Source organism: Pelophylax lessonae, assembly GCF_965119305.1.
Source record: "Pelophylax lessonae genome assembly, chromosome: 10".
Taxonomy (NCBI): domain Eukaryota; kingdom Metazoa; phylum Chordata; class Amphibia; order Anura; family Ranidae; genus Pelophylax; species Pelophylax lessonae.
In genome coordinates, this window is record NC_138777.1 from 110,071,146 (window position 1) to 110,094,174 (window position 23,029).

General features: G+C 42.7%; 1 protein-coding gene across 1 annotated transcript in view; it reads right to left on the bottom strand.

Annotated features, from left to right (window-relative positions):
• ADCY7 (adenylate cyclase 7) overlaps nt 1-23,029 on the bottom strand; it is a 275,475-nt gene that overhangs the window by 17,987 nt on the left and 234,459 nt on the right. Inside the window, exons 16-22 of the mRNA XM_082270019.1 lie at nt 22,781-22,918; nt 22,628-22,696; nt 20,786-20,952; nt 17,425-17,512; nt 16,240-16,398; nt 7,147-7,293; nt 6,965-7,072 (exon numbers count right to left, since the gene is read on the bottom strand). Coding sequence (XP_082126145.1) covers nt 6,965-7,072; nt 7,147-7,293; nt 16,240-16,398; nt 17,425-17,512; nt 20,786-20,952; nt 22,628-22,696; nt 22,781-22,918 — 876 coding nt within the window. The remainder of the gene's footprint in view (nt 1-6,964; nt 7,073-7,146; nt 7,294-16,239; nt 16,399-17,424; nt 17,513-20,785; nt 20,953-22,627; nt 22,697-22,780; nt 22,919-23,029) is intronic.

The window sequence follows — 23,029 nt, forward strand, 5'->3', positions numbered from 1 at the left end:
ATTTTGCGATATTTTGGTGTTTTCTTAGCAAGTAGCTTACCTGACTTGTTGCTGGATGAATAGTATGATAGTCGCAGTCTTTTTAGGAACTTGTCATGGTCCACTATCAGAAGATGTCGGAGTTCTCCCCCACATTCCAATAATCGCAGGGGAGGGTCTGGGCAGAACGTATGGGACGCTTTATGTTGGGCCTCTAACTCTGCAATTTCCTTAAGTAAAAGTGCTATTAGTAAACCTCTTGCGTAGGCCTTGTAGGCACACCAGATCATTGTCGGGAGATTTCCTGGGTATTATTGATAGAGAAAAATTCCCTAAGGTCCCTTTCAATTGTGATTGACAATAATATCTGCGCTATGGAGAGAAGGTATTTTTTTTAAATATTTAAGAATGGCTGCTGCCTACCCCTAAAATATAGACCAAAAGGTCAATATTAAAAATGTGTAAAATGTGTAAAACCCTTCTGAAGACGTCATTGATGACGAAACGCGTCAAGCGTAATTACGTCACTTCCGCACTGGTGGAACGCAGATTCGGCGGTTGGTCAGCACAGCGTCCCGGAAGCCACCGCTAAAGAGGGTCTTGCGGTCCCTACGATACTTATCGCCTATGTTTGCCTTTTAAATGTGAGTACACTGTTTATCTTTATAATAAAGAATATGTTACTTAAACGATACATCACTATATGAGGCTTTCTTCCTCTATATGAAACCTGGATCCATCCCTAATGAGTATAATTGGTATATGACTTATATGACGGGCTATTGAGGCCTCGCACATTAAAAGAAAGTAGATTAAGAGCCATGAGCAAAGTTTAATGAGAATGCCCAGTCGTGCAAGTTACATGGTGAAGGTAATGGAGTGTGAAGTTTGGAGATAGGAACGGTGTTGAGATTCGTGTCTTCGAAGTGGTGTGTATCTCTGGGGCCCCAATCTTGGGCATTAAACAAACGGATGTCGACAGTACGGGAACATAGTACTGCTGAAAGTAAAGTAAATGAGAACAGGATAACCCTGTAACACGGCATTGAGGGCAAATAACAGTAAAGGTGAAACGCTGTGAACTGGGAATGAACTTGGGTGTGAGATCTTGAGTTAAAGCAAAAAGAACCACTCCGGGATGCAAGGAGAGTTACCTGCCATATATGAGAAACCAGGCGATTCCCCTCCGTAGGTCAGTCTTTAGGGTGGTGGCAGTTGGTGGAGGCCTCCTGTTGAAGTGTTGGTCTGAGCCGCTGTCCTCCGTTGCTGGTAGTAATCCCCATTGGCGCATCAGATCCAGGCCCTTTTCTAGAGATGTGATCACGCTTGATTCTCCATTTCTGTCTATTAGCAACTTGGCCAGGAACCCCCATTTATAGATTATTTTTATGGTTCCTGAGCAGCTTGGTGATTGAGTTGAGTTTCCGACAGGCTTCCATTGTAGCTTGGGATAGGTCAGTGTATAGAGATATCCCTGCATAAGGCTCCAGCAGGGTCTGACGTTGGCGTGAGAAACGCATAAGTTGGTCTTTGACTGTAAAAAAATGAATTCTTGCTATAACATCCCTCAGGATTTTGTCTTGTAGGTGTGCTGGTTTAGGCAGGCGGTGTGCCCTGTCTATAATAACATTATGCGGTGAGAGTCGGTAATAGCTCCCTCATCGTCTTCTGTAGATAGAGGCTCAGGTCTGGAGGCTTGACCAATTCTGGGATCCCCCAAAACTTGATGTTATTCCTCCTGGACCTGTCCTCTATATCCGCCATTTTAAGTATTAGGGCCTGCAGCTCCTCTTCTAAATCAAAGTGTGAATACACTAACTCACTAGGAGCCTGAGTGAAGTACCCCATTTTAGTTTCCAGATAGTCCACTATGTCCCCTATCTCTGCTATCTCTCTGCGTGTGTTCTTCATAAAGGATGTCATGTCATGCTGTAAGGCTCCTCTCAGAGAGAGGAGCATTTCCTTTAGGGCAGTGTCCATTACAAGCTGTCCTGTAGTGAGAAAGGCATTGAGATGTGACTCATGTTGGTTAGTTTTCTCCATATCCTTACTGTCCTGTTCACTGCCATTCCTCAGAAGTTCTGAGTTATTAAGGTGCCTTTTTTGTTTTATAGGGCTGTTTGTGGGGGTTAGTGCTGCGGCTGTACCTGCTTCAGCTTTCATGGAGGGAGATCTGCCTTCCCCACCACTCTGGATGCCGCCTCATGCGTCCCTGCCTGTGTGAGCCGGCGCCATCTTTGCCACCCCTGCCTCCCGCTGAGGTGAAGAACTCGGTGAGTTTCTTGGAGCCATCTCTGTTTTTTCTCTTGCCCAATGTTGTCGGCATCTTCCCCGGGTGTGAGGGCATTAGCTGAGCCCAAGCCGCAGTATTCCTCCCGTTTACCGGAGCTCGGCTACTACACTGCCATTCACTCCGGCTGCAGGCTCCGCCCCCCAATATACCCCATTTTGACCAGTAGATGTAGAAGACATGCTGGCAATCATAAGAAGTAATAACATATAAAGAAAATAGGGGGAAATTCATGCAGCCTAGATGACTGATTGTGACAGTCCTTCAACAAATGTTTAAAAAAAATTGATAATTTTATAAATAAACCCCTATGTGTTTAATTGGTGGTGGAAAGTGGAAAAATAAACTAGGAACCAGCCACCTAAGGTCCAAATTGTGAGCATGTTTACAAAAGGACAAAAACAACTCCACTGATACCTATCCAATTACCATATCCCCTCCAAAACAATAGTGGATTTTCAAAAGTTAAAGCACATATTTAGTTTAAATGAAATAAGCTAGATACATTCCAGGTGCATGAAACAAAATATGTACACAGTCTTGTGTAGGCTCGTAAACACTATAAGAAAGTCGGGCGAACGTTTTCATCCGAGGAAGGATCGTATGATTTTCTGATAGTGTGTACACAACTTTCGACAGCCGATTCTGACCTTCTGAATGAAAATTTCCGAAGGAACAAACACCAAAATATTTATTGTACGGGAACAAAACTTACGATTTTCTTTTATGTGTACTGTTTTCGGATGGGAAAAATCAGAAAAAGACTGCGCATGATCAGAAACAATAAACAACAACAAAAAATAAAAAAAGCCTTTGTTGTACGAGAATTTTTGTACATTATTTCCTTCCTCGCTTCCGAACTTGCTTTAAAACGAGTTAAATTGGACGCTCGATCAGCTGCTTTTCCTATAGTGTGTTCCCCACTTTACAGTTGGTTTTCTTTCTAAAACTGCTACACAGCCTGATTATAAAAACCTGCCCCCTGCTAGCAAAAAAAGTGGGACTCTTGCTCTCTGTGGGGAAGCAACGCAAACACCTGACATGCTGCTAAGTCAGAGCTTTTAGTTCTGCAATCAATAAATCTCATGCTCCCCCCACTGATTGGAGAGCTCAAGATCTGACTCAGGGATTATGTCAGGATATACAGTATCTCACAAAAGTGAGTACACCCCTCACATGTTTGTAAATATTTTATTATATCTTTTCATGTGACAACACTGAAGAAATTACACTTTGCTACAATGTAAAGTAGTGAGTGTACAGCTTATATAACAGTGTAAATTTGCTGTCCCCTCAAAATAACTCAACTCACAGCCATTAATGTCTAAACCACTGGCAACAAAAGTGAATACACCCCTAAATAAATATGTCCAAATTTTGCCCAAAGTGTCAATATTTTGTGTGGCCATCATTATTTTCCAGCACTGCCTTAACCCTATTGGGCATGGAGTTCACCAGAGCTTCACAGGTTGCCACTGGAGTCCTCTTCCACTCCTCCATGATGACATTACAGAGTTGGTGGATGTTAGAGACCATGCACTCCTCCACCTTCTGTTTGAGGATGCCCCACAGATGCTTAATAGGGTTTAGGTCTGGAGACATGCTTGGCCAGTCCATCAACATTACCCTCAGCTTCTTTAGCAAGGCTGTGGTCCTCTTGAAGGTGTGTTTTGGATCGATATCATGTTGGAATACTGCCCTGCGTCCCAGTTTCCGAAGAGAGGGGATCATGCTCTGCTTCAGTATGTCACAGTACATGTTGGCATTCATGGTTCCCTCAATGAACTGTAGCTCCCGAGGGCCAGCAGCACTAATGACCAGGACTCCCACCACCATGCTTAATTGTAGGCAAGACACACTTGTCTTTGTATTCCTCATCTGGTTGCCGCCACACACGCTTGACACCATCTGAACCAAATAAGTTAATCTTAGTCTCATCAGACCACAGGACATAGTTCCAGTAATTTATGTCCTTAGTCTGCTTGTCTTCAGCAAACTATCTGCGGGCTTTCTTCTGCATCATATTTAGAAGAGGCTTCCTTTTGGAACGACAGCCATGCAGACTAATTTGATGCAGTGTGTGGCGTATGGTCTGAGCACTGACAGGCTGACCCCCTACCCCTTCTACTTCTGCAACAATGCTGGCAGCACGTAATACATTTCCCAAAGACAACCTCTGGATAGGACGCGGAGCACATACACTCAACTTCTTTGATCGACCGTGGCGAGGCCTGTTCTGAGTGGAACCTGTCCTGGTAAACTGTTGTATGGTCTTGGCCACTGTGCTGCAGCTCAGTTTCAGGGTCTTGGCAATCTTCTTATAGCCTAGGCCATCTTTATGTAGAGCAACAATACTTTTTTTCAGATCCTCAGAGAGTTCTTTGCCATGAGGTGTCATGTTGAACTTCCAGTGACCAGTATGAGAGAGTGAGAGCGAGAACACCAAATTTAACACACCTGTTCCCCATTCACACCTTGTAACACTAACGAGTCACCGGGGAGGGAAAATGGTTAATTGGGTCCAATTTGGACATTTTCACTTAGGGGTGTACTCACTTTTGTTGCCAGTGGTTTAGACATTAATGTCTGTGTGTTGAGTTATTTTGAGGGGACAGCAAATTTACACTGTTATACAAGCTGTACACTCACTACTTTACATTGTAGCAAAGTGTTATTTCTTCAGTGTTGTCACATAAATAGGTATAATAAAATATTTACAAAAATGTGAGGGGTGTATTCACTTTGGAAGATACTGTGTATATAAAGGGAAAAAATACAAAAAAAAAGTTTAAAAAATTGGATAAAAATTTTTTTTTTCATTTACATACTATCACCAGTCAGAATCCCTGATCACCGCCACAACTTATGATGAAACTGTACTGCAATGGTGATTAAAAAATGTTATTTCTTTTCTTCATTTTCCAGAAAATTGTGACAAAAAATTACAGCTTCAAAAAAAACTTGCCATGCCTCTTACTAAATACCTTAAATGGTCTACTTTCCAAAAAGGAGTCATTTGGGGGTATTTGTACTGTCCTGGCATTTTGGGGCCTCAAGAAATGAGATATTTCATCAGTACATCAGGACTAATCAATTTTCAAATATTGACAGTATCTCACAAAAGTGAGTACACCCCTCACATTTTTGTAAATATTTTATTATATATTTTCATGTGACAGCACTAAAGAAATGACACTTTGCTACAACGTAAAGTAGTGAGTCTACAGCTTGTATAACAGTGTAAATTTGACCCTCCAAATAACGCAACAAACAGCCAGTAATGTCTAAACTGCTGGCAAGAAAAGTGAGTACACCCATAAGTGGAAATGTCCAAATTGGGCCCAGAGTGTCAATATTTTGTGTGGCCACCATTATTTTCCAGCACTGCCTTAACCCTTCTGAGCATGGAGTTCACCAGAGCTTTACAGGTTGCCACTGGAGTCCTCTTCCACTCCTCCATGACATCATGGAGCTGGTGGATGTTCGAGACCACCTTACGCTCCTCCACCTTTCATTTGAGGATGGATCACAGATGCTTAATAGGGTTTAGGTCTGGAGACAGGCTTGGCCAGTCCATCACCTTTACCCTCAGCTTCTTTAGCAAGTCAGTGGTTGTCTCGGAGGTGTGTTTGGGGTCGTTTACATGTTGGAATACTGCCCTGGGGCCCAGTCTCCAAATGGAGGAGATCATGCTCTGCTTCAGTATGTCACAGTACATGTTAGCATTCATGGTTCCCTCAATGTACTGTAGCTCCCCAGTGTCGGCAGCACTCATGAAGCCCCAGACAATGACACTCCCACCACCATGCTTGACTGTAGGCAAGACACACTTGTCTTTGTACTCCTCACCTGATTGCCACCACACACGCTTAAAACCATCTAAACCAAATAAGTTTATCTTGGTCTCGTCAGAACACAGGACATGGTCCCAATAATCCATGTCCTAAGTCTGCTTGTCTTCAGCAAACTGTATGGTCTGAGCACTGACAGGCTGACCCCCCCCCCCCCCCCCCCACACACACACCTTCAACCTCTGCAGCAATGCTGGTAGCACTCATACGTCTATTTCCCAAAGACAACCTCTGCATATGACGCTGAGCAAGTGCCCTCAACCTCTTTGGTCGGCCATGGCGAGGCCTGTTCTGTGTGGAACCTGTCCTGTTAAACCGCTGTATGGTCTTGGCCACCATGCCACAGCTCAGTTTCAGGGTCTTGGCAATCTTCTTATAGCCTAGGTCATCTTTATGTAGAGCAACAATTCTTTTTTTCAGATCCTCAGAGAGTTCTTTGCCATAAGTTACCATGTTGAACTTCCAGTGACCAGTATGAGAAAATGAGAGAGATAACACCAAATTTAACACATCACTCACTTTTGTGAGATACTGTATATCATAAATTGTAGATTCTAGAACTTTCACAAGTATTTTTACTTAAGTGATGTAGCAGATTACATTTTGGCCTAAAATTTTGAAGAAAGGTTTGCAAAATTTTAAAAGAGAAACTATGAAAAACTTTTTTTTTTTCAAAATTTTCGTAATTTGTTTGTTTATATAGCAAAAAATTAAAAACTCAGTGGTGAATAAATACCTGCTGGATTGATAAAAAAAAAAAAAACTCCCCGTGTGTACCTGGGCGTTAGGGAGCACATTTTAACCTATCCCAGAGTTCATCTTTAAATATTCAGAGCAGTATTACCTGGTTACTTTCTTGCCCAGGAGTTACAATGAGTCCAGTTGCTGCCATATAGGTACTTCCAATTGTCTTGATTTTCTCCACTGCGCTGAATTTTGGTTTCATCAAAAGCTATCAAAATATATTGTGTTAGTAAACCTTAATTTAAGCATTCAAAATTAGCAATAACATAACACAAGGCATACCTCATCAAAATCAGCGATGATCTCATTCAAAAGCCGCAGACATTCCAGGCCCTCTTTGTTGACATCACACTCTGTGTAGAAGACCTTAAACTCTGGCACTGATGCAAACATTACACAGACACAGTCATATGACTGATGATACAAATCCTGCCAAAAAAGAAGATCACCATTAACAAAATGTACAACTTAAATAATGAAAACAAAAAGAAGTCTCTAAAATAAGGCAGTGGAATCTAATCTGGTCTGGTCAATCATATCACAGAACACTATAGTACAACCAGCATAGTAATTTGAATGTTGCACTGTTTTTTTCAGATGCTTCTACAAGCTTTGAAGTAGCATTTAAAATATTGCCATGCACTGTGCTTCCATGTGGAGGTGACGGCCTTAGTACAGGCAAGGCTTTGCTTCTTCAGGTTAGATCCTCCAATAAAGAAAACAGTGTGGAAAACAATAGCAACCCTACCAAATCTTACTCCAAATCTCCTGACATTAGCAGTCAGAGGCAACAGTGCCTTAAACAGCTGACACACAGCACTAATTTTGGTTGATTCCTGCTAAAACTGGTCAAAATCTCAGCCATGGGTGGCCCTGCAAGCACCACTCAGCTCAACTAAAAGGTGACCTAAAACTCAATTTAAAAATCGACCGAGCCAGATGGAAACACATCAGCTGAATGGTAATTGCATCCTATCAGATGCATATACTGTTTCGATTATCAGGCAGCCGCAGGCACTGCAGCTACCTGAATACCATAGCCACCTGTGGAGAGGCCTCCATTCATGCTGTTTAGCATGGATGGGAGAATCCACTGATTTTATCTTGTGCAGCCTGTTGGCTGAACAAAAGAAATCTAACTACGTGTGGCTAGCTTTAGACAGTGGAGATATATAACAATGAGGCTGAAGACACATGAATATCTGGTTACCCGCACATACCAGGAAGTACACTGCCATTGCTCAGGAGGAATTACAGACAAATTCAGACCAAATCCCACTATTTCAGTTCAGGTCCACTTTACCCGTATGGTGTACGTATGTCCACAGAGTGAAGAGTTACACATAAGCTGATGGCTAAATATGGGTGTAACATGTTCAAAAGGTGAACTTATTCTTTAAAATGGTTGTAAACTTCAGACATGAAATCTGAACAAAGCATATCCCTCCATAGTGTGTACTTGTTTCAATTAAGAGCACTAAGTATCATTTCTTTCTGCTTGTGTTTTATTCCTCTCCTATCAGCATGAATCCTTTCTAACAAATGTTCCTCACACCAAGAGAGGAAGAGAGGAAGAGTGAGAGAGGAGGGATCTCCAACACAGCTTGTGATTGACAGCCTCAGCACTGTTCCTGTGTGAAGTCAAGGAGAGTGTGTCCCTTTCCTCCAATTAGCTCTCAGAGCTCTCCTCACAGAGCTCTGCAGTGTGTAACTTCAGCTCTCTGCCCCCTGCTTTCTGAAAACTCAGACAATCTTTATAAAATCTGGACTTTGGATCGCTGTAGAGAAGAGAAGACTACAGGTACAATTTATGTAGGAGGATTTGTTTTATTTCTGTGTATCACCTAAAACCAGTCACCTCACTGGGTATATGTAAGGGTTTACAACCACCTTAACCCCTTGTGATGGCAATAAAATGGAAAATTGTCTATCAAATACTTACCGTAATTTTCCTTTCCTACTGGACTCTATGGCAGCATACGTTTGGGTTTAGCCCTGCCTCCACTCCTACACTATAGGACCCCACTCCCATACATCTTTGCTCTCATTCAGCATCCATGTCCTGTAACTAGCCTACTCAGGAACTGGGGGGGGGGGGTTGACTCATGCTGCCATGGAGCCCATCAGGAAAGGAAAATTACGGTAAGTATTTAATAGACAATTTTCCGTTTTCCCGACAGACTCAATGGCAGATTACGTTTGGCGAATTACTCGCCGTAAAACACCCAGGTGGGCAGATGCTGAACAGATAAATTTTAATTGACACCGTCAACCAACAGTACTTGTACACCAAAGTTAACAGAAGATAAAGCAGCCAGCTCAACACAATAATGGGTCAAGAAAGAGTTGATAGAAGACTACGAGGCTGCCCTGTAGATTACATCAGGGGCGACGTGCCTTGAGACTGTCAAAGATGTTGAGATACTTTGGGTCGAGTGCGCTGTCACCGCATCCAGAGGTGCCAAGCACTTCGCTTTATAGGCCCACTGATTGGCCTGCATGATCCACCCAGCAATTGACCTTGACGAAGCATGCATCTCCCTTGTTCTTCCCATAACAGAGAACAAAATAGGTACTCAGACTGTCGAATGGGAGCCGCGGCTTCTAGATACTGCTTCAGGGTATTGCCCACATCAAGAGGATGGACTACAGAATTTTCACTTGATCTGAAGGTGGGGAAAACAATCTCCTGGTTCTCATGAAAAACTGAGGTAACCTTGGGGTTTGATCCAAGCATAGGAATTAGGACTACTCTGTACAGGAAGAAGGTTAGAAAAGGCGCCTTCTAGCCCAGACCTCGAATCTCAGAAATCCTTTTTGCTGATGTGATGGCCACCAGGAGAACTGTTTTGAGAGTAATTTCTTTGATCGAGAGAGGCTTGTCTGAATCTGATCCGAGTAACAAGAAGAAATCGAGGACCAGTGGTAGATCCCCTTTAGGGAATCTCGGTTATCTTGGACCATAGGAGCCACCCATGGGCTGACTCAAGAGGAAAAGTGGTTTGTGAACTTGGACCATATCCTCTCATAGACTCTATTAGTGCTCTTTCTCCTGGCGTTCAAGGGTGTAGGGATGACCTCTTCTGGGCAACCTAGAGCCTCCAGCCTCCCCCTCTCAAGAACCAGACTTTCAGGTGCAAATGAGCCTGACATGCATGTAGGGTAGCACCCTGGGAAAGCAGGTCCGGGAGGCAGAGGGATTGGATCTCGGTAATGGAGTAGCATCAGCAGGGGAAGCCAGGGCCTGTTGGGCCAGTATGAAATTATCGCTGCTATTTCCACCGCTTCTGTCCTGAGCCTCCACAGGTACTGAAGAAAAACCGTAATCGGAGGGAAGGCATATGCTCTGGGAAACTTCCATTGGTCCATGAGGGCGTTCACCCCGAAGGCCTGGGGGATCTTGGAATCTCGAGTAATATCTTTCTAGCTTGTTTTTGCATGGTGAACGCACAAAGAGGTCGACCTCTTGGGAGAACCCCAGGGACAGGACCCACGCAAAGACTTCCCTGTGGAGAGCCCACTCGTTGTTGTCCAGTCAGACTTGAGAGAGAAAGTCTGCCTGCCGATAAGTTGGACAAGTTCTTCTGTGCCGAGGTCACACAGTAGCAGGGACAGGCTGCAAGTTTCCTTCTGCCTCTTCACATAGGCCACCGCCATTGTGTTGTCCAATCTGAGCATCACTGAAGACCCCCCCCGTCAGATGACGGAAGGCTTGTAACACTTGGAATGCTGCCCAAAGCTCTAGGATATTGGAGACTATCCCGCAGGAAGGGGAGACCCATGCGCCATTTCCGATAGGCGGTGAGCGCCCAAACCTATACTGCTGGCATCCAGCGTTATTGTGATCCACGAGATGGGGACTATAGAATGGCAATTGAGGAGATTCTCCCACCGAAGCCACCAGGGAAGACTCATGGCTGGTGTTAGATAGATGCGTTGATCCTAGTCTACTGACCCCTACTGCTTGAGAAAGCCTCTCTGGAAGGGCCGCATTCTCCACAATGCCCACTTCTGTGGATACCATAGTCCTGATGACTTTCAGACATTACCTGCCACAGAGATGAGAGAAAGAGAGAGCGAGAAATATCCTGTCTCGGACCACCAGAATTTTTTCTTCGGTTAGAGACTTGGTGCCTCTTTCTATGTCGAACTGGGCCCCGAGAAACACGAGGGACTGTGTGGGTTCCAAATGACTCTTCATTTTCAGAATCCACTTGAATTCCTGGAGAGTGGTGATTACTTGATGCATGTGTTCAAGATATTGAATCCTGCCCTGAGATAGGAGGAGCAGATCGTCTAAGTAATGATGGAGCCGAACACCTCTGACTCTTATTAAGGCTTCTACTACCAACAAGACTTTCAAAAACATGCGAGGCGATGTTAAAAACCCGAAGGGGAGACAAGTAAACTGTAGATGAGTCTGACTGATGGCGAAGTGGAGGAACTGCTGGAAGTTTCTTGCTACAGGGACATGATAATAGGCATCCTTCAGGTCTATAGATACTAGCCAGTCCTCTGGCTGGACCAACTGCTGGTTAGTAGTGTATCTATCTTGAACCTCTTCCACATCTAAATCAGTTTATCAAGAGAGAGTTATATGACAGGTCTCCAAGCACAGTTCTTTTTCTGTACCATGAAGAGAGGTTCTCCAGGAACCGTTCTTTTTCTGTACCATGAAGAGAGGTGAGTAGATTCCTTGCCCCCTCTTGACCTCCAGGATGGAAACAGCACACCCTGAGCTATCAGGGATTCTATGTAGGACAGAAGCATCTGCCTTTTCTCTGCCAAAGGTGAGAGGTAGGTGGGGATGAACCTGAGCCTGGGAGCGCTGGTGAAAGCCCAGGAATGCCCCAAAGAGACCGTTCTGATGGACCAGGAGTCCCGGACTGAGGCCGCCCAGACATGCCGATAGTGGAGAATGCGAGCCCCCACCTGACATGTCTGAGCAGGCCCAATCTCAAAAGGGCTTAGTGGCCTCCTGGTCACCAGGAGAATTACCCTTAGGGGTTTTCTGGAAGGAGAACTAGCTTAACGGAAGGAGGACTGTCTTAACTTCCAACTTCTCACGAACTCTCTGCTGGGCTTGAAGCTGCTTGCCTCCCTGGCATGGTCTGTATTTTGCTTCCTGGGGAGAGCCGTTTCTGATTTAGCAGGCGCCTGTACTGGGGAAGGAACCCCGACCTACCACCCGTGGCCCGGGTTATAGTGTAATCAAGCTTATTACTGAAAAGTGAGGAGCCCTCAAATGGAATACGGCACCACACCTGCATTGATGCAGGATCAGTTAACCAGGGTCGAAGCCAGAGGGCACGCTTAGCGGTGACAGATGATAGCATAACCCGAGCCACAAGGCAGATGATGTTAATGGACCCCTCTCCCAAGAAAGCCAATGCCATTTTCAGCTCTTCAATGGGGGAGCTTCTGGCCACCTCTTCCGAGACACTCCTAAGAGTCTCATCCATGCTGTCCACCCGTATCTCCATTGCTTTGGACATTGCTGCTAGGGCTAAGGCCAGTTTGCAAGCCATGCCCGCCGAAGCCACCAGGGAAGGCACCCGCCCAGACAGATTCGTTTAAGATCGGTATCAATCCGTCTTTCCAAAGCGTCCTTAAAAGACACTATATCCTCCAACGGAAGGGTCCCATGCTTGACGAGTCTCATCACAGTCGCATCCACCAGGGGTGGGGACTCCAGGTGTTTCACCTCTGCTTCCTTGAAAGTGTAGATCATCGACATTTTTGAGAGCAAGGAATTGTTCTTCTCCACCTTGCTCTATTCATCCGTAATACCTTCTCCCAACTCTCCCAGGAATGGGAAATTCAGATGATCTTTATTCAGTTGCTTGAAAATGTTTCTGTTTGGGAGTAGAGACCACTGGATCTTCCCAGTTTAGGGCTTCTTTTACTGCCGTGATCGGATGGAACAAGGCCGAAATTGAAACCCAGACAAGGATCTTCTGTCTCTGAATTGCGGTCTGAAAGGAAGACGGAAGGACAGCTTGGCTGTGAGGATTCCAGGGTGTCTTGGCCCTGAGCATCCCTCACGGGAGAGAGTGGAGGGTCCGAGGCCTGGATTTTGGACATGGCTAAACACCCAGTTCATTCAGGGAATCCTTAAGGACTTGTCTCACTATGGATGTCAACTGTTGATCCGTACTCCCCCTCTCACCCCCTGCCTGGGCATAACAGTGGTCACAGAGGTACTTTCCGTCTAGGACCTGAGATCCACATCTCCAGCACCCTGTCTTGTGTGAGTGGCCAGGGAGGCAAGAAGATCCGAGTGGGGAGGCTGGGTCCTCACTGCGGCGCTTTGAGCTAGAAGGGGACCTGCACCTGGACCTTGAAGAGAGGTGCTGTGATTTTGAATGGCAATCTTCTTTATGTGCGGTGCGCTGCGGATCAGACCTGGAAGAGCTAAAAAAAAAAAAAAAAGAGAGAGAGACATGAAAAACATAAAAACACAATACACGTTAGGAGGGGAACCCTTGGGGAAATCAAAAATGGAGAAAGATCTGGGAGTCTTGGTTGATGATAGATTAGGCAATAGCATGCAATGTCAAGCGGCAGCTGCCAAAGCCAGCAGAATATTAGCATGCATAAAGAAAGGGATGTATTCCAGAGATAAGACTATAATCCTTCCACTTTATAAAACTCTGGTCCGACCACATCTGGAGTATTCTGTCCAGTTCTGGTCGCCAGTCCTCAGGAGGGATGTGTTGGAGCTGGAGAGAGTCCAGAGAAGGGCAACTAAACTGATTAGGGGATTGGAGGACCTTAATTATGAAGAGCGTCTGCAATCGCTTGATTTATTCTCCCTGGAAATGAGACGCCTGAGGGGGAACATGAAAGCAATTTATAAATATCTCAATGGGGATCTCAGCTTAGAAAAAAAGCTGTTCAGTCAAAGGGATTGCATGAGGACTCGAGGGCATACAATGCGATTAGAGGAGAAGCGTTTTAACCTCAGGCTACGTGGGGGTTCTTTACTGTTAGGGCTACAAGATTGTGGAATTCTCTACCACAAGAGGTGGTTTCTGCGGGAAGTATGGTGACTTTCAAAAGACTCTTACATCTCAAGGATCAGAACATTCAGGGCTATGTGAGATGATTACAGCCACACACACCTACACAGGTTGAACTGGATGGACTATTGTCTTTATTTTATTCAACCTCACCTACTATGTAACTATGTAACTTTGATGCACCCTACTGATGAAGTCAACGGATGACACAATGCCTATTGGGGCGGAGCCTGCTATCGTATGCCATTCCGCTGTTGGTTGCCGCACTGTACAGATCACTTGATACGGCCCGCATAAAATCCATACAGAGAGAATTAGATCTTTTCTTTTCTTTTTACAGTTTGCCACTGGAGTCCTCTTCCACTCCTCCATGACGACATCACGGAGCTGGTTAATGTTAGAGACCTTCTGCTCCTCCAACTTTTGCTTGAGGATGCCCCACAAATGTTCAATAGGGTTTAGGTCTGGAGACATGCTTGGCCAGTCCATCACCCTTACTCTCAGCTTCTTTAGCAAGGCAGTGGTCGTCTTGGAGGTGTGTTTGGGGTCGTTATCATGTTGGAATACTGCCCTGCGGCCCAGTCTCCGAAGGGAGGGGATCATGCTCTTCTTCAGTATGACACAGTACATGTTGGCATTCATGGTTCCCTCAATGAACTGTAGCATCCCAGTGCCGGCAGCACACATGCAGCCCCAGACCACGACACTCCCACCACCATGCTTGACTGTAGGCAAGATATACATGTCTTTGTACTCCTCACCTGGTTGCCGCCACACACATGCTTGACACTATCTGAACCTAATAAGTTTATCTTGGTCCCATCAGACCACAGGACACTGAGCACTGACAGGCTGACCTCCCACCCCTTCAACCTCTGCAGCAATGCTGACAGCACTCAAACGTCTATTTTCCAAAGACAACCTCTGGATATGACGCTGAGCATGTGCACTCAACCTCTTTGGTCGACCATTGCGAGGCCTGTTCTGAGTGGAACCTCAAACATAAATAAACTAGATAAATAAATAAAACTGTAATTAAATGTTTAAAAAAATAAATAAAACGTAACCCCCTGTTGCCCTGCACACACCCACAAATGAAAACTTGAACACAGGGTGAACACATGTATGTAAACTGTGATTGCATCACACATGTGAAGTATTGCCTCGATTGTCAGAGCGAGAGCAATAATTTTAGTGCCATAGCTCACAGTTGACCCTAAGCTGATGAGCTGTAAAGTTTGTCTATGGAGATTTATGGGTACCATTATTTTTTGCAATATCACGGCTCACACAATTTTAAGACGTGACATGCTTGGTATCTATTTACTCAACACAACTCCATATTTTATACTTTACCAAAAAAATGGTATATTATGTGTGTTTGCCCTAAAATTAATTTTATTATATTTTTTCCTGAAAATGTGTGTTTGATAAACAGTTGTGCAACATAAAAAATGCATTATCTATTATCTTTTTTTCTAAAATAACAAACGTTATACTTCCCGTCTCTGTGCAATTGTTTTGCACAGAGCAGCCCTGATCCTCTTCTTCTGGGGTCCCCCGCCAGTGCTCCAGGCTCCTCTTCTTTGGCAAGTGCCCCCATGGAATGCCACTTTTCATGGGGGCACCCATGCATGCTAGTTCCCAAGCCACCCTGTCTGTGATTTCTTTACACAGAGCGGGCAGCTCAGCACAGCATTTGATTGATGGCAGCGGGAGCCATTGGCTATCAGTCTGTCCATAGAGAAGGGAGACAGACCTGAAAGCCGCTTCTCTCGTGCACATCGCTGGATCTGATCAAGCTCAGGTAAGTATAACGGGGGGGGGGGAGATTCTGCAGCACAGAAAGTTTTTCATCCAAATGCATAGAATGCATCAAGTTGAGAAGCCTTAAGGCTTTGGAACTACTTTAACCTTAGCTGTAAGGGAAGGAGTTTTGAAAATCCATTTTTTATAGAAGTTATGCAGTGAGGTTGGGTCACATTTTTTTTATTCAAACTCTATTTGGTTTCTACAATTTCCTTTAGGTACTCTCTGGTGAAGATCTGTGTACCTCATGGCAGTCCTGTTAATTGATAACCACCCTACCCAACCCTCCCCATCATATTTGTGCTTCTCCCTACACCTATAGCTTTTTGCTTTAGTTAGTCTAAATAGCTCAAATCAGCAGGTGTCCTGAGAAACATCAGAGTGATTGTCTTTCTTACAAATCACCATAGATGCTGGCTGTTTCCTCCCAATAGATGCATCACCTGTAGCACAAAGGAAATTAACCATGCACATCTTTATTTTACTGGCTTCTCCTAACAATGCCTCTTTTGTAAAGAGAATGCACGCTTTACACAGTCCATACCTCATTCATTTTGTTGTCAACAATAAAATAGGCAGCCACATGGACGGGAAGCACATTTTCTAAGAGAATTCGATTCAGATTTTCCATGGTTTCAATTTCTTCATCTTCTTTCCTGAACTTCTTTTTCCATAAGCAGTCTAATCTGGAGTAATAGTTAACCTTAACGCAGTAAAAGAAATATCACTGTATTTGCATATCACAAAAAAAATACAAACACAAGATACATACATAAATACTTATATTATACACACACACATAAACATACAAATCTTTATCCATATGTTTTATTATTAATGGTTTTTACCTACAGCAACAGGACTTTATCCTAACTCAATATTACTAACCTATTTTTTACCTATGAACACCCACAAGTGGGGACCGTTATTCAAAACTGTCCACTGGTAAAAGAGTCTTTACAGTCTCTGCTGTTTAGCTGCAAGACAGTGAAGTTTCTCTAATCATCTCTTTGTCAAACTACTTACAGTTTTCATCCCTTTATGCATGTTGAGAGAATTGCCCATTGTATTTTTAATTATCATACTGGATGTTTCAAAATTCACAGGAAAAACATCAGGGACTATGCAAGATAAATAATTATGAAGACATATGGATCTTACTATTCCAATGCATTGTATAGCCCATCGTTACATTAAAGTGATTGTAAAGTCTCCTTTTTTTTTTTAAATAACATACATGTAATACTTACCTGCTCTGTGCGGTGGTTTTGCCCAGATTCTCCTGTTCTTGGATCCCTTTTCTGTGATCCTAGCTCCTCCCTCCTGTCAAATGCCCCCAACAAGAAGCTTGCTATGGGGGCACCCGAGCTGAGCTGTGGTTCGGCCCCGCCCCTTTCTTTTTCCTGATTGGCTAACTGACTTTGAGTGACAGCCACAGGAGCCAAATGGCGCCATGGCTGTGTCTCAGCCTATCAGGAGGGAGAGTCCCAGACAGCTGAGGGACACGTGCACATCGCTGGAGGAAGATCCTGCTCAGGTAAGTATTAGGGGATGCTGGGGGTGCTGCTACACATAGAAGGCTTTTTATCTTAATGCATAGAAGCCTTTAAGTAACGTCTCTAGGGTTAGCAATGCAAAGTGCATCCCTTAGGCTACTGCATTAAATACCATGACTTCAATTAGACTTGATGAAACAACTTAGGTTTGCAAAGAATTTTCTATTGCTTACCTGACTCGCCAATAACACTAATACTAGGAAGAATAAGGACAGATAGAAGCAGGACATAATTTGAAGGTTTTCCATAATGCCCAAAGAACTACAATTTGAAAAAGAAAAATAGTAACATCAGTTAAAGACAACAAAATTCGTTTGTTTGTAAGCTTTTTCTTAAATTAAAAATTCCAATAAAAAATGATAGGGAAATACAACTTTGTATAAATGGGTTATTATCCATTAGTGAGTTTCAGAAAATCAGAAAAGAATAGAATTAGGAAAATCATTCATTCATAGAAAGAGAAGAAGGCAGATAAAAGAGAAAGGATTTGCTGCTGAGAGAACGTTTATTTCCCTAAAAAAAAAAAAATTAAATAAAAAACCTCCCCATGACCATCATCAAAAGGACAAATTATCGGGTACAACTTCAAAATAAACCACTCCATAAGGTAAACTACACGCCTGAACTTCTCTCTGCCTTTCTGTTTAAAGACACATAACTTTGAAGTAAATCATCCACAAGAGTTATCAGCTATATCAGCTAAACCCAGGATATTTAAAGTGGTTGTAAACCGCTGACATGAAATATGAATTCCTCTATAGTGTGTCCTAGTCTGGAGCACTAGATTTAATTTCTGTCTGCTGCCTAGTTCCTCTGCTATCTACTTCTGGACAAGTTTTGCTGACCCCAAGAGGTAAAAAGGTGACAGAGCAGCACTTAGCCTGTGATTGACAGCCTCAGCTCTGTACCTGTGTGTTGTGTAAATGGGGTGCGTCCCTTCCCTCCAATCAGCTGTCACTAAGCTCTGCAGAATGTAATTTCAGCTTCCCATCCCTGCTTTCGGAAAGCTCAGACAAGCTGTAAAACTTCTGCACTTTGAATAGCTGCAGAGGAGAAATGACTTATGTGGGAAGATTTGTTTCATCTCTGTGTATCACCTGGGGCCATCACTTCACTGGGTATATGTAAGGGTTTACAACCACTTTAAATCTAAAATTCAGGGTGAAGTTCAGAAGCACTATATCTTATACCTTATGGAATGGATCTGCATATGTGCTGTATTGTTCTACCCCTTCCAGTTCTGATAGGTGGCCTTGGAGATGGGTTTCAGTTTCAGCAGTGTTCTGTCAGCATACCTTTCTCTTCCATCATTTTTTTTTTAATTCCGGAGCTAAAACGTAATTGGGAAATTGTAACTTTGTCTAAAATATGCAAAAATAATGTATTTGTACAATCTCAGACATAACAGCCAGTGAACCTGAAAGCAACTGTCAGTACCACGCATTTTTGAAAAAAGTCATACCTGGAAAAAAGACAAGCAAAAATGTACCTTTTCTTTCTGCCTGCACTGCCAAAACACCACTCCAATTTTGGAAATCTTTATGTAAAGGAAAATAAACTTCCAGGAATGTCAATCTCCTGGGTCTTCAGCAGGTCTCTGGTTTCTGGCTGCTGACCTTTACATTATAGGACAAAGCAGTCACCCAGTCAGGTACCCTATTGGTTTGTGTGACAGTCAGACCTCAACATTTGGTGAATAAGCAGTGGATCTTAAGAGCTAAAAATGCTCATGCAACATTTATTCCAGTGTTCTATCACTGACTTCTATTGCCCCCCAAAAACAGAGATTTTACACCATCTGCTCACAGTGCTAACCATCTAAATACAGAAAAACACTGATCATTTCCTCTTTTAACCCTCTTAGAAAATCTATCATTTCCTCTTACAAATTGCATCATAAAAGCCTTTGAAACTGTAGAGGTATAGGGCTCTACAGGTTTCTGGATTCTATTATCAGTGTGGATCCATTTAGTTGGTCTTAGAGAAATATTGTAAACCCTCAGTTTTGATGTCTGGTGTTATAGTTTCCACAGTGTTCTCCTACACTTTCAGAAAATATTGTTTTCATGAAGCTTTAAGTGGAACTTCACCCAAAATGTTCTGGCGGGGGGGTTAAGCCCCCCTGTCAGAACACAATAGCTCAGAGGGTTGATCGCTGTACGAACATCGGATTGCTAGTGCAGGATCTCCTCCCAAGCACCTCTGTTTTTGTCCAGAGGGCTGAACTAAAAAAAACAAAATGAAGAGTGTGCACTAGGCTTAAAGGAACCCACTTATGCAAACTGTGAGTTACCTGTGGAACAAAATGGTCATTAGCATTGTGAAACCATTTTATTGTGACAATTGGAATGTTTTATGACATGATAAATCAATAAATTAAATATTTAAATAATTGAAGATAGCTAAGTAGTTGGTATGAGATCTTTTTCAATGATCTATGAAATGTTAACAGATGTTTCACCAACTTGATTACATTTTGGTAGGTTCATTTTAAATGAAGAAAATATTCAGACTTTTTTTTCACTACATTACATAAATCAAGATATAACCTGCTGACTAAATGGTGCTACATTCCACAATGTGATCAGACATTTTCCCCACCAAAGTAAGAATTAGTAATGCAAATCTGAGAAAATCTCTCTTTTCTGTGTCCTGTGCCCTGTCACAGAACTGAAAAGCAATTTTTTTTTTTTTTTTTAAGCCTGTATATCCAAAATAAGCTGCCTGTTTTAAATATTATTGTAGATTGCTACACTCTTTCCCTTACCCAAGGTAAAAACATACATAATTATTGTGATTATAAAGTGCCATGATGCTGCAAAATGTCTAATTATATTATATTGTAAAGCTTTATATTATGTATTCCTTAAAAGAGAAGTATGGGCTTTTTATAAAAATAAAACATTTACACTCACCTAGGTGGATGCAGCATTGATACGACGCTGCATCTGTCCTCCACAGTACAACTAAGCAGTGAGAACTAAGTGTTCAACCACCACTGATCGCTCAGTTCTCCCCCTGCACTCTGAATGGACTGTTAGTGTCTGGCTCTCTGCCCTGCCCCTCCAGCGCTCACTGGAGCACTGGGCTGTGGAAGAGGCAGAGGGGGCTGGCTCAGGCTCAGGCAGATCACTAAAAGACCCTGCCAGGTGCTCGTCCAGGCTTCTGAGTGGATTCCAACCATATAGTCTGGATCTTTTCAGTGACTGGATAGACAATGTAACATTAGCCACAGGTCACAGGAGTGCAGAATGAACTGCACTCCTGTAATCTACAGGAGAAGTATAGCTGAAAAAGCTGTGGCTATACTTCCCTTCAAGTTTTCTAATTGTCTAGTCAATAAGGGCACACAAGTGCAACAGATTAAAAGAAAAGTTTTTTACTGTGGAATGAACATGATGCATGAAAAATTACTTTTTTTTTTTCTGTGACACTGGATAAAAACTCCTGGCAACTATTGCACAATGACAATATTTACCTATTAAGTCCTTATACCTATACATTGCTGTTGCAGTGGACCATTTACACTCTTACCTGTTTCTGGGCGGTAAAGCAATTTTGAACAAGACAGAATGCGTATGAAAGATGATGACATTGTACACTATGAAGGCAGCAAACAGAAGGAGCATCTTCAGCTCAAAGCTCATTCTCAGGAACACTGAGCATGCAATGAAACCCAAAATACAGCAGTATATGTAATACTAGAACAAAAGATAAAATATAATCACATTTCTGTTTTTTGCAAAGATAATACAAGCATTGAAAAAAAAACATAAAGTCAACATATAGCACAAATGTAACCATAATACCTACTAATACAAACAAATGTAATTGTAATATACACTACTTAGCCAGAAGTTTATGACCATTGACAGGTTAAGTCAGTGGTTCTCAACTCTGGTCCTTGGGACCCACTAACAGGTCAAATTTTAAGTATTACCTTGGGGAGATGCAGACTAGAATACTGTAATCACTGAGCAGAAAATGAGATCACCTGTGATGTAATTTAGTTATCTTTCAAACCTGGCCTGTTGGTGGGTCCCGAGGACCGGAGTTGAAAACCACTGGGTTAAGTCAATAACATTGATTATCTCATTACACTTGCATCTGAAAGTAGATGGGCTATATCAGGCAGCAAGTAAACATGTTATTCATGAGGTTGATGTGTTACAAAAAGAAGATATGAGTATCGCAGTTTGTTGTGTATGAGGCTACATAATCATAGACTGGTCAAGGTGCCCATGCTGACCCAGGTACACAGTCAAAAGTGCCTACAATTGTAACATGAGCATCACAACCGGACCACAGAGCAACGGAAGAAGGTGGCCTAGCCTGATGAATCATGTTTTCTTTTACATCATGTGGATAGCCATGGGCGTGTGCATCTCTTACCTGGTGAAGAGATAGCACCAGGATGCTCTATGGGAAGAAGTCAAGCTGGCAGAGGCAGTATAATGCTTCAGGCAATGTTCTGCTGTTAAACCTTGGTCCTGCCATTTATGTGGATGTCACTTTTACACACATTTCCTACCTAACATTGTTGGTGACTAAGTACATACCTTCATGGAAATGGTATTCCCTGATGGCAGTGGCCTCTTTCAGCAGAATAATATGCCAAACACTATCAGCCCCAAAGGGTGAATTTTCGACCAAAGCCTTGCAGCATCAATCAGTTCCTCTGGCCAGATCCCCATTTCTTATGATTTTCTTTTAGGCCAAAGGAGGGTGGTGAGTTGATGCCAGGGGGGGATTCTCCAGAAATATTTTTAGTTTATAGTGTAGGCATATTAACTGATAAACAATAAAGTGTTCAAGAAGATACAGTCAAACAAGAAGATAAAATCAAAGAATAAAGAAAAGAAAAGCCAAGGAAAAGGATAGGGATGAGTGGGGACTCCATGGCAGATCTAGGGAGGTAAAATATATTTGATCTATGGACCACATATCACTTCAAATGTAATTTTCTAATTATTTAATATGCTTGCTAACTTGTCTTTAACCATAACCCAGTTAAATTTGTTCCTGACTATTTCCAAAGGAGTGGTCGATTTATGCCAACATCCTGCTTTTGGATTTTGGATTGACTTTAGAAATGTGTAACAAATCAATTTACTTACTTCCTTGGGTAAAGCAGTGAACCTACTACAAAGTTACACATCTTCTGGGAATTGATTTATAAGAGTAGCTATACTCTGAGTTAATTTAGAAATACAGTCAGATCCACAGATCTTCACCAGTAGCACTATATTCCAATGGTAATAATTTATGGATTTAGCTGTGTCCCTCAATAATCAAAAAAGAATGTGAAATTTTATAGACAGGTTCATGCTATGTTATTAGTTTTTCTCTTGTTAAAAAAAATTGTGAAAAACTTACTGGTATGCTTTGACAACTGTTTGCCTCCAAGTTAGAGCCATTGCATTTCTGTAGCGTTTGGTCTAAAGGCTGAAAGAACAAACATAAATATTACTTGGCAATAATGATAATTTAACAGTCCATAATGCTTACAGATTCCATTAAAAGGCTTACCAAATTAAGAATAGCAATTGCTAGGAGTGCTGCTATAGTCAACAAAGCCAATGGAACCCTCACTAGAGGTTTAGTCTCTACCATTTCTGCTATAGAGCGTAGTGAATTTGACAAAGGTGAACTTTCCCCACAGAAACGCTGGAAAACACAAAAAATTTGTTATTACTATTGCATGCATATAAACCACCAGCTGTCCTCCAGACTGATTTTCAAAAACTGGCACAAAGAAAACCAGCATGATTGTCCACA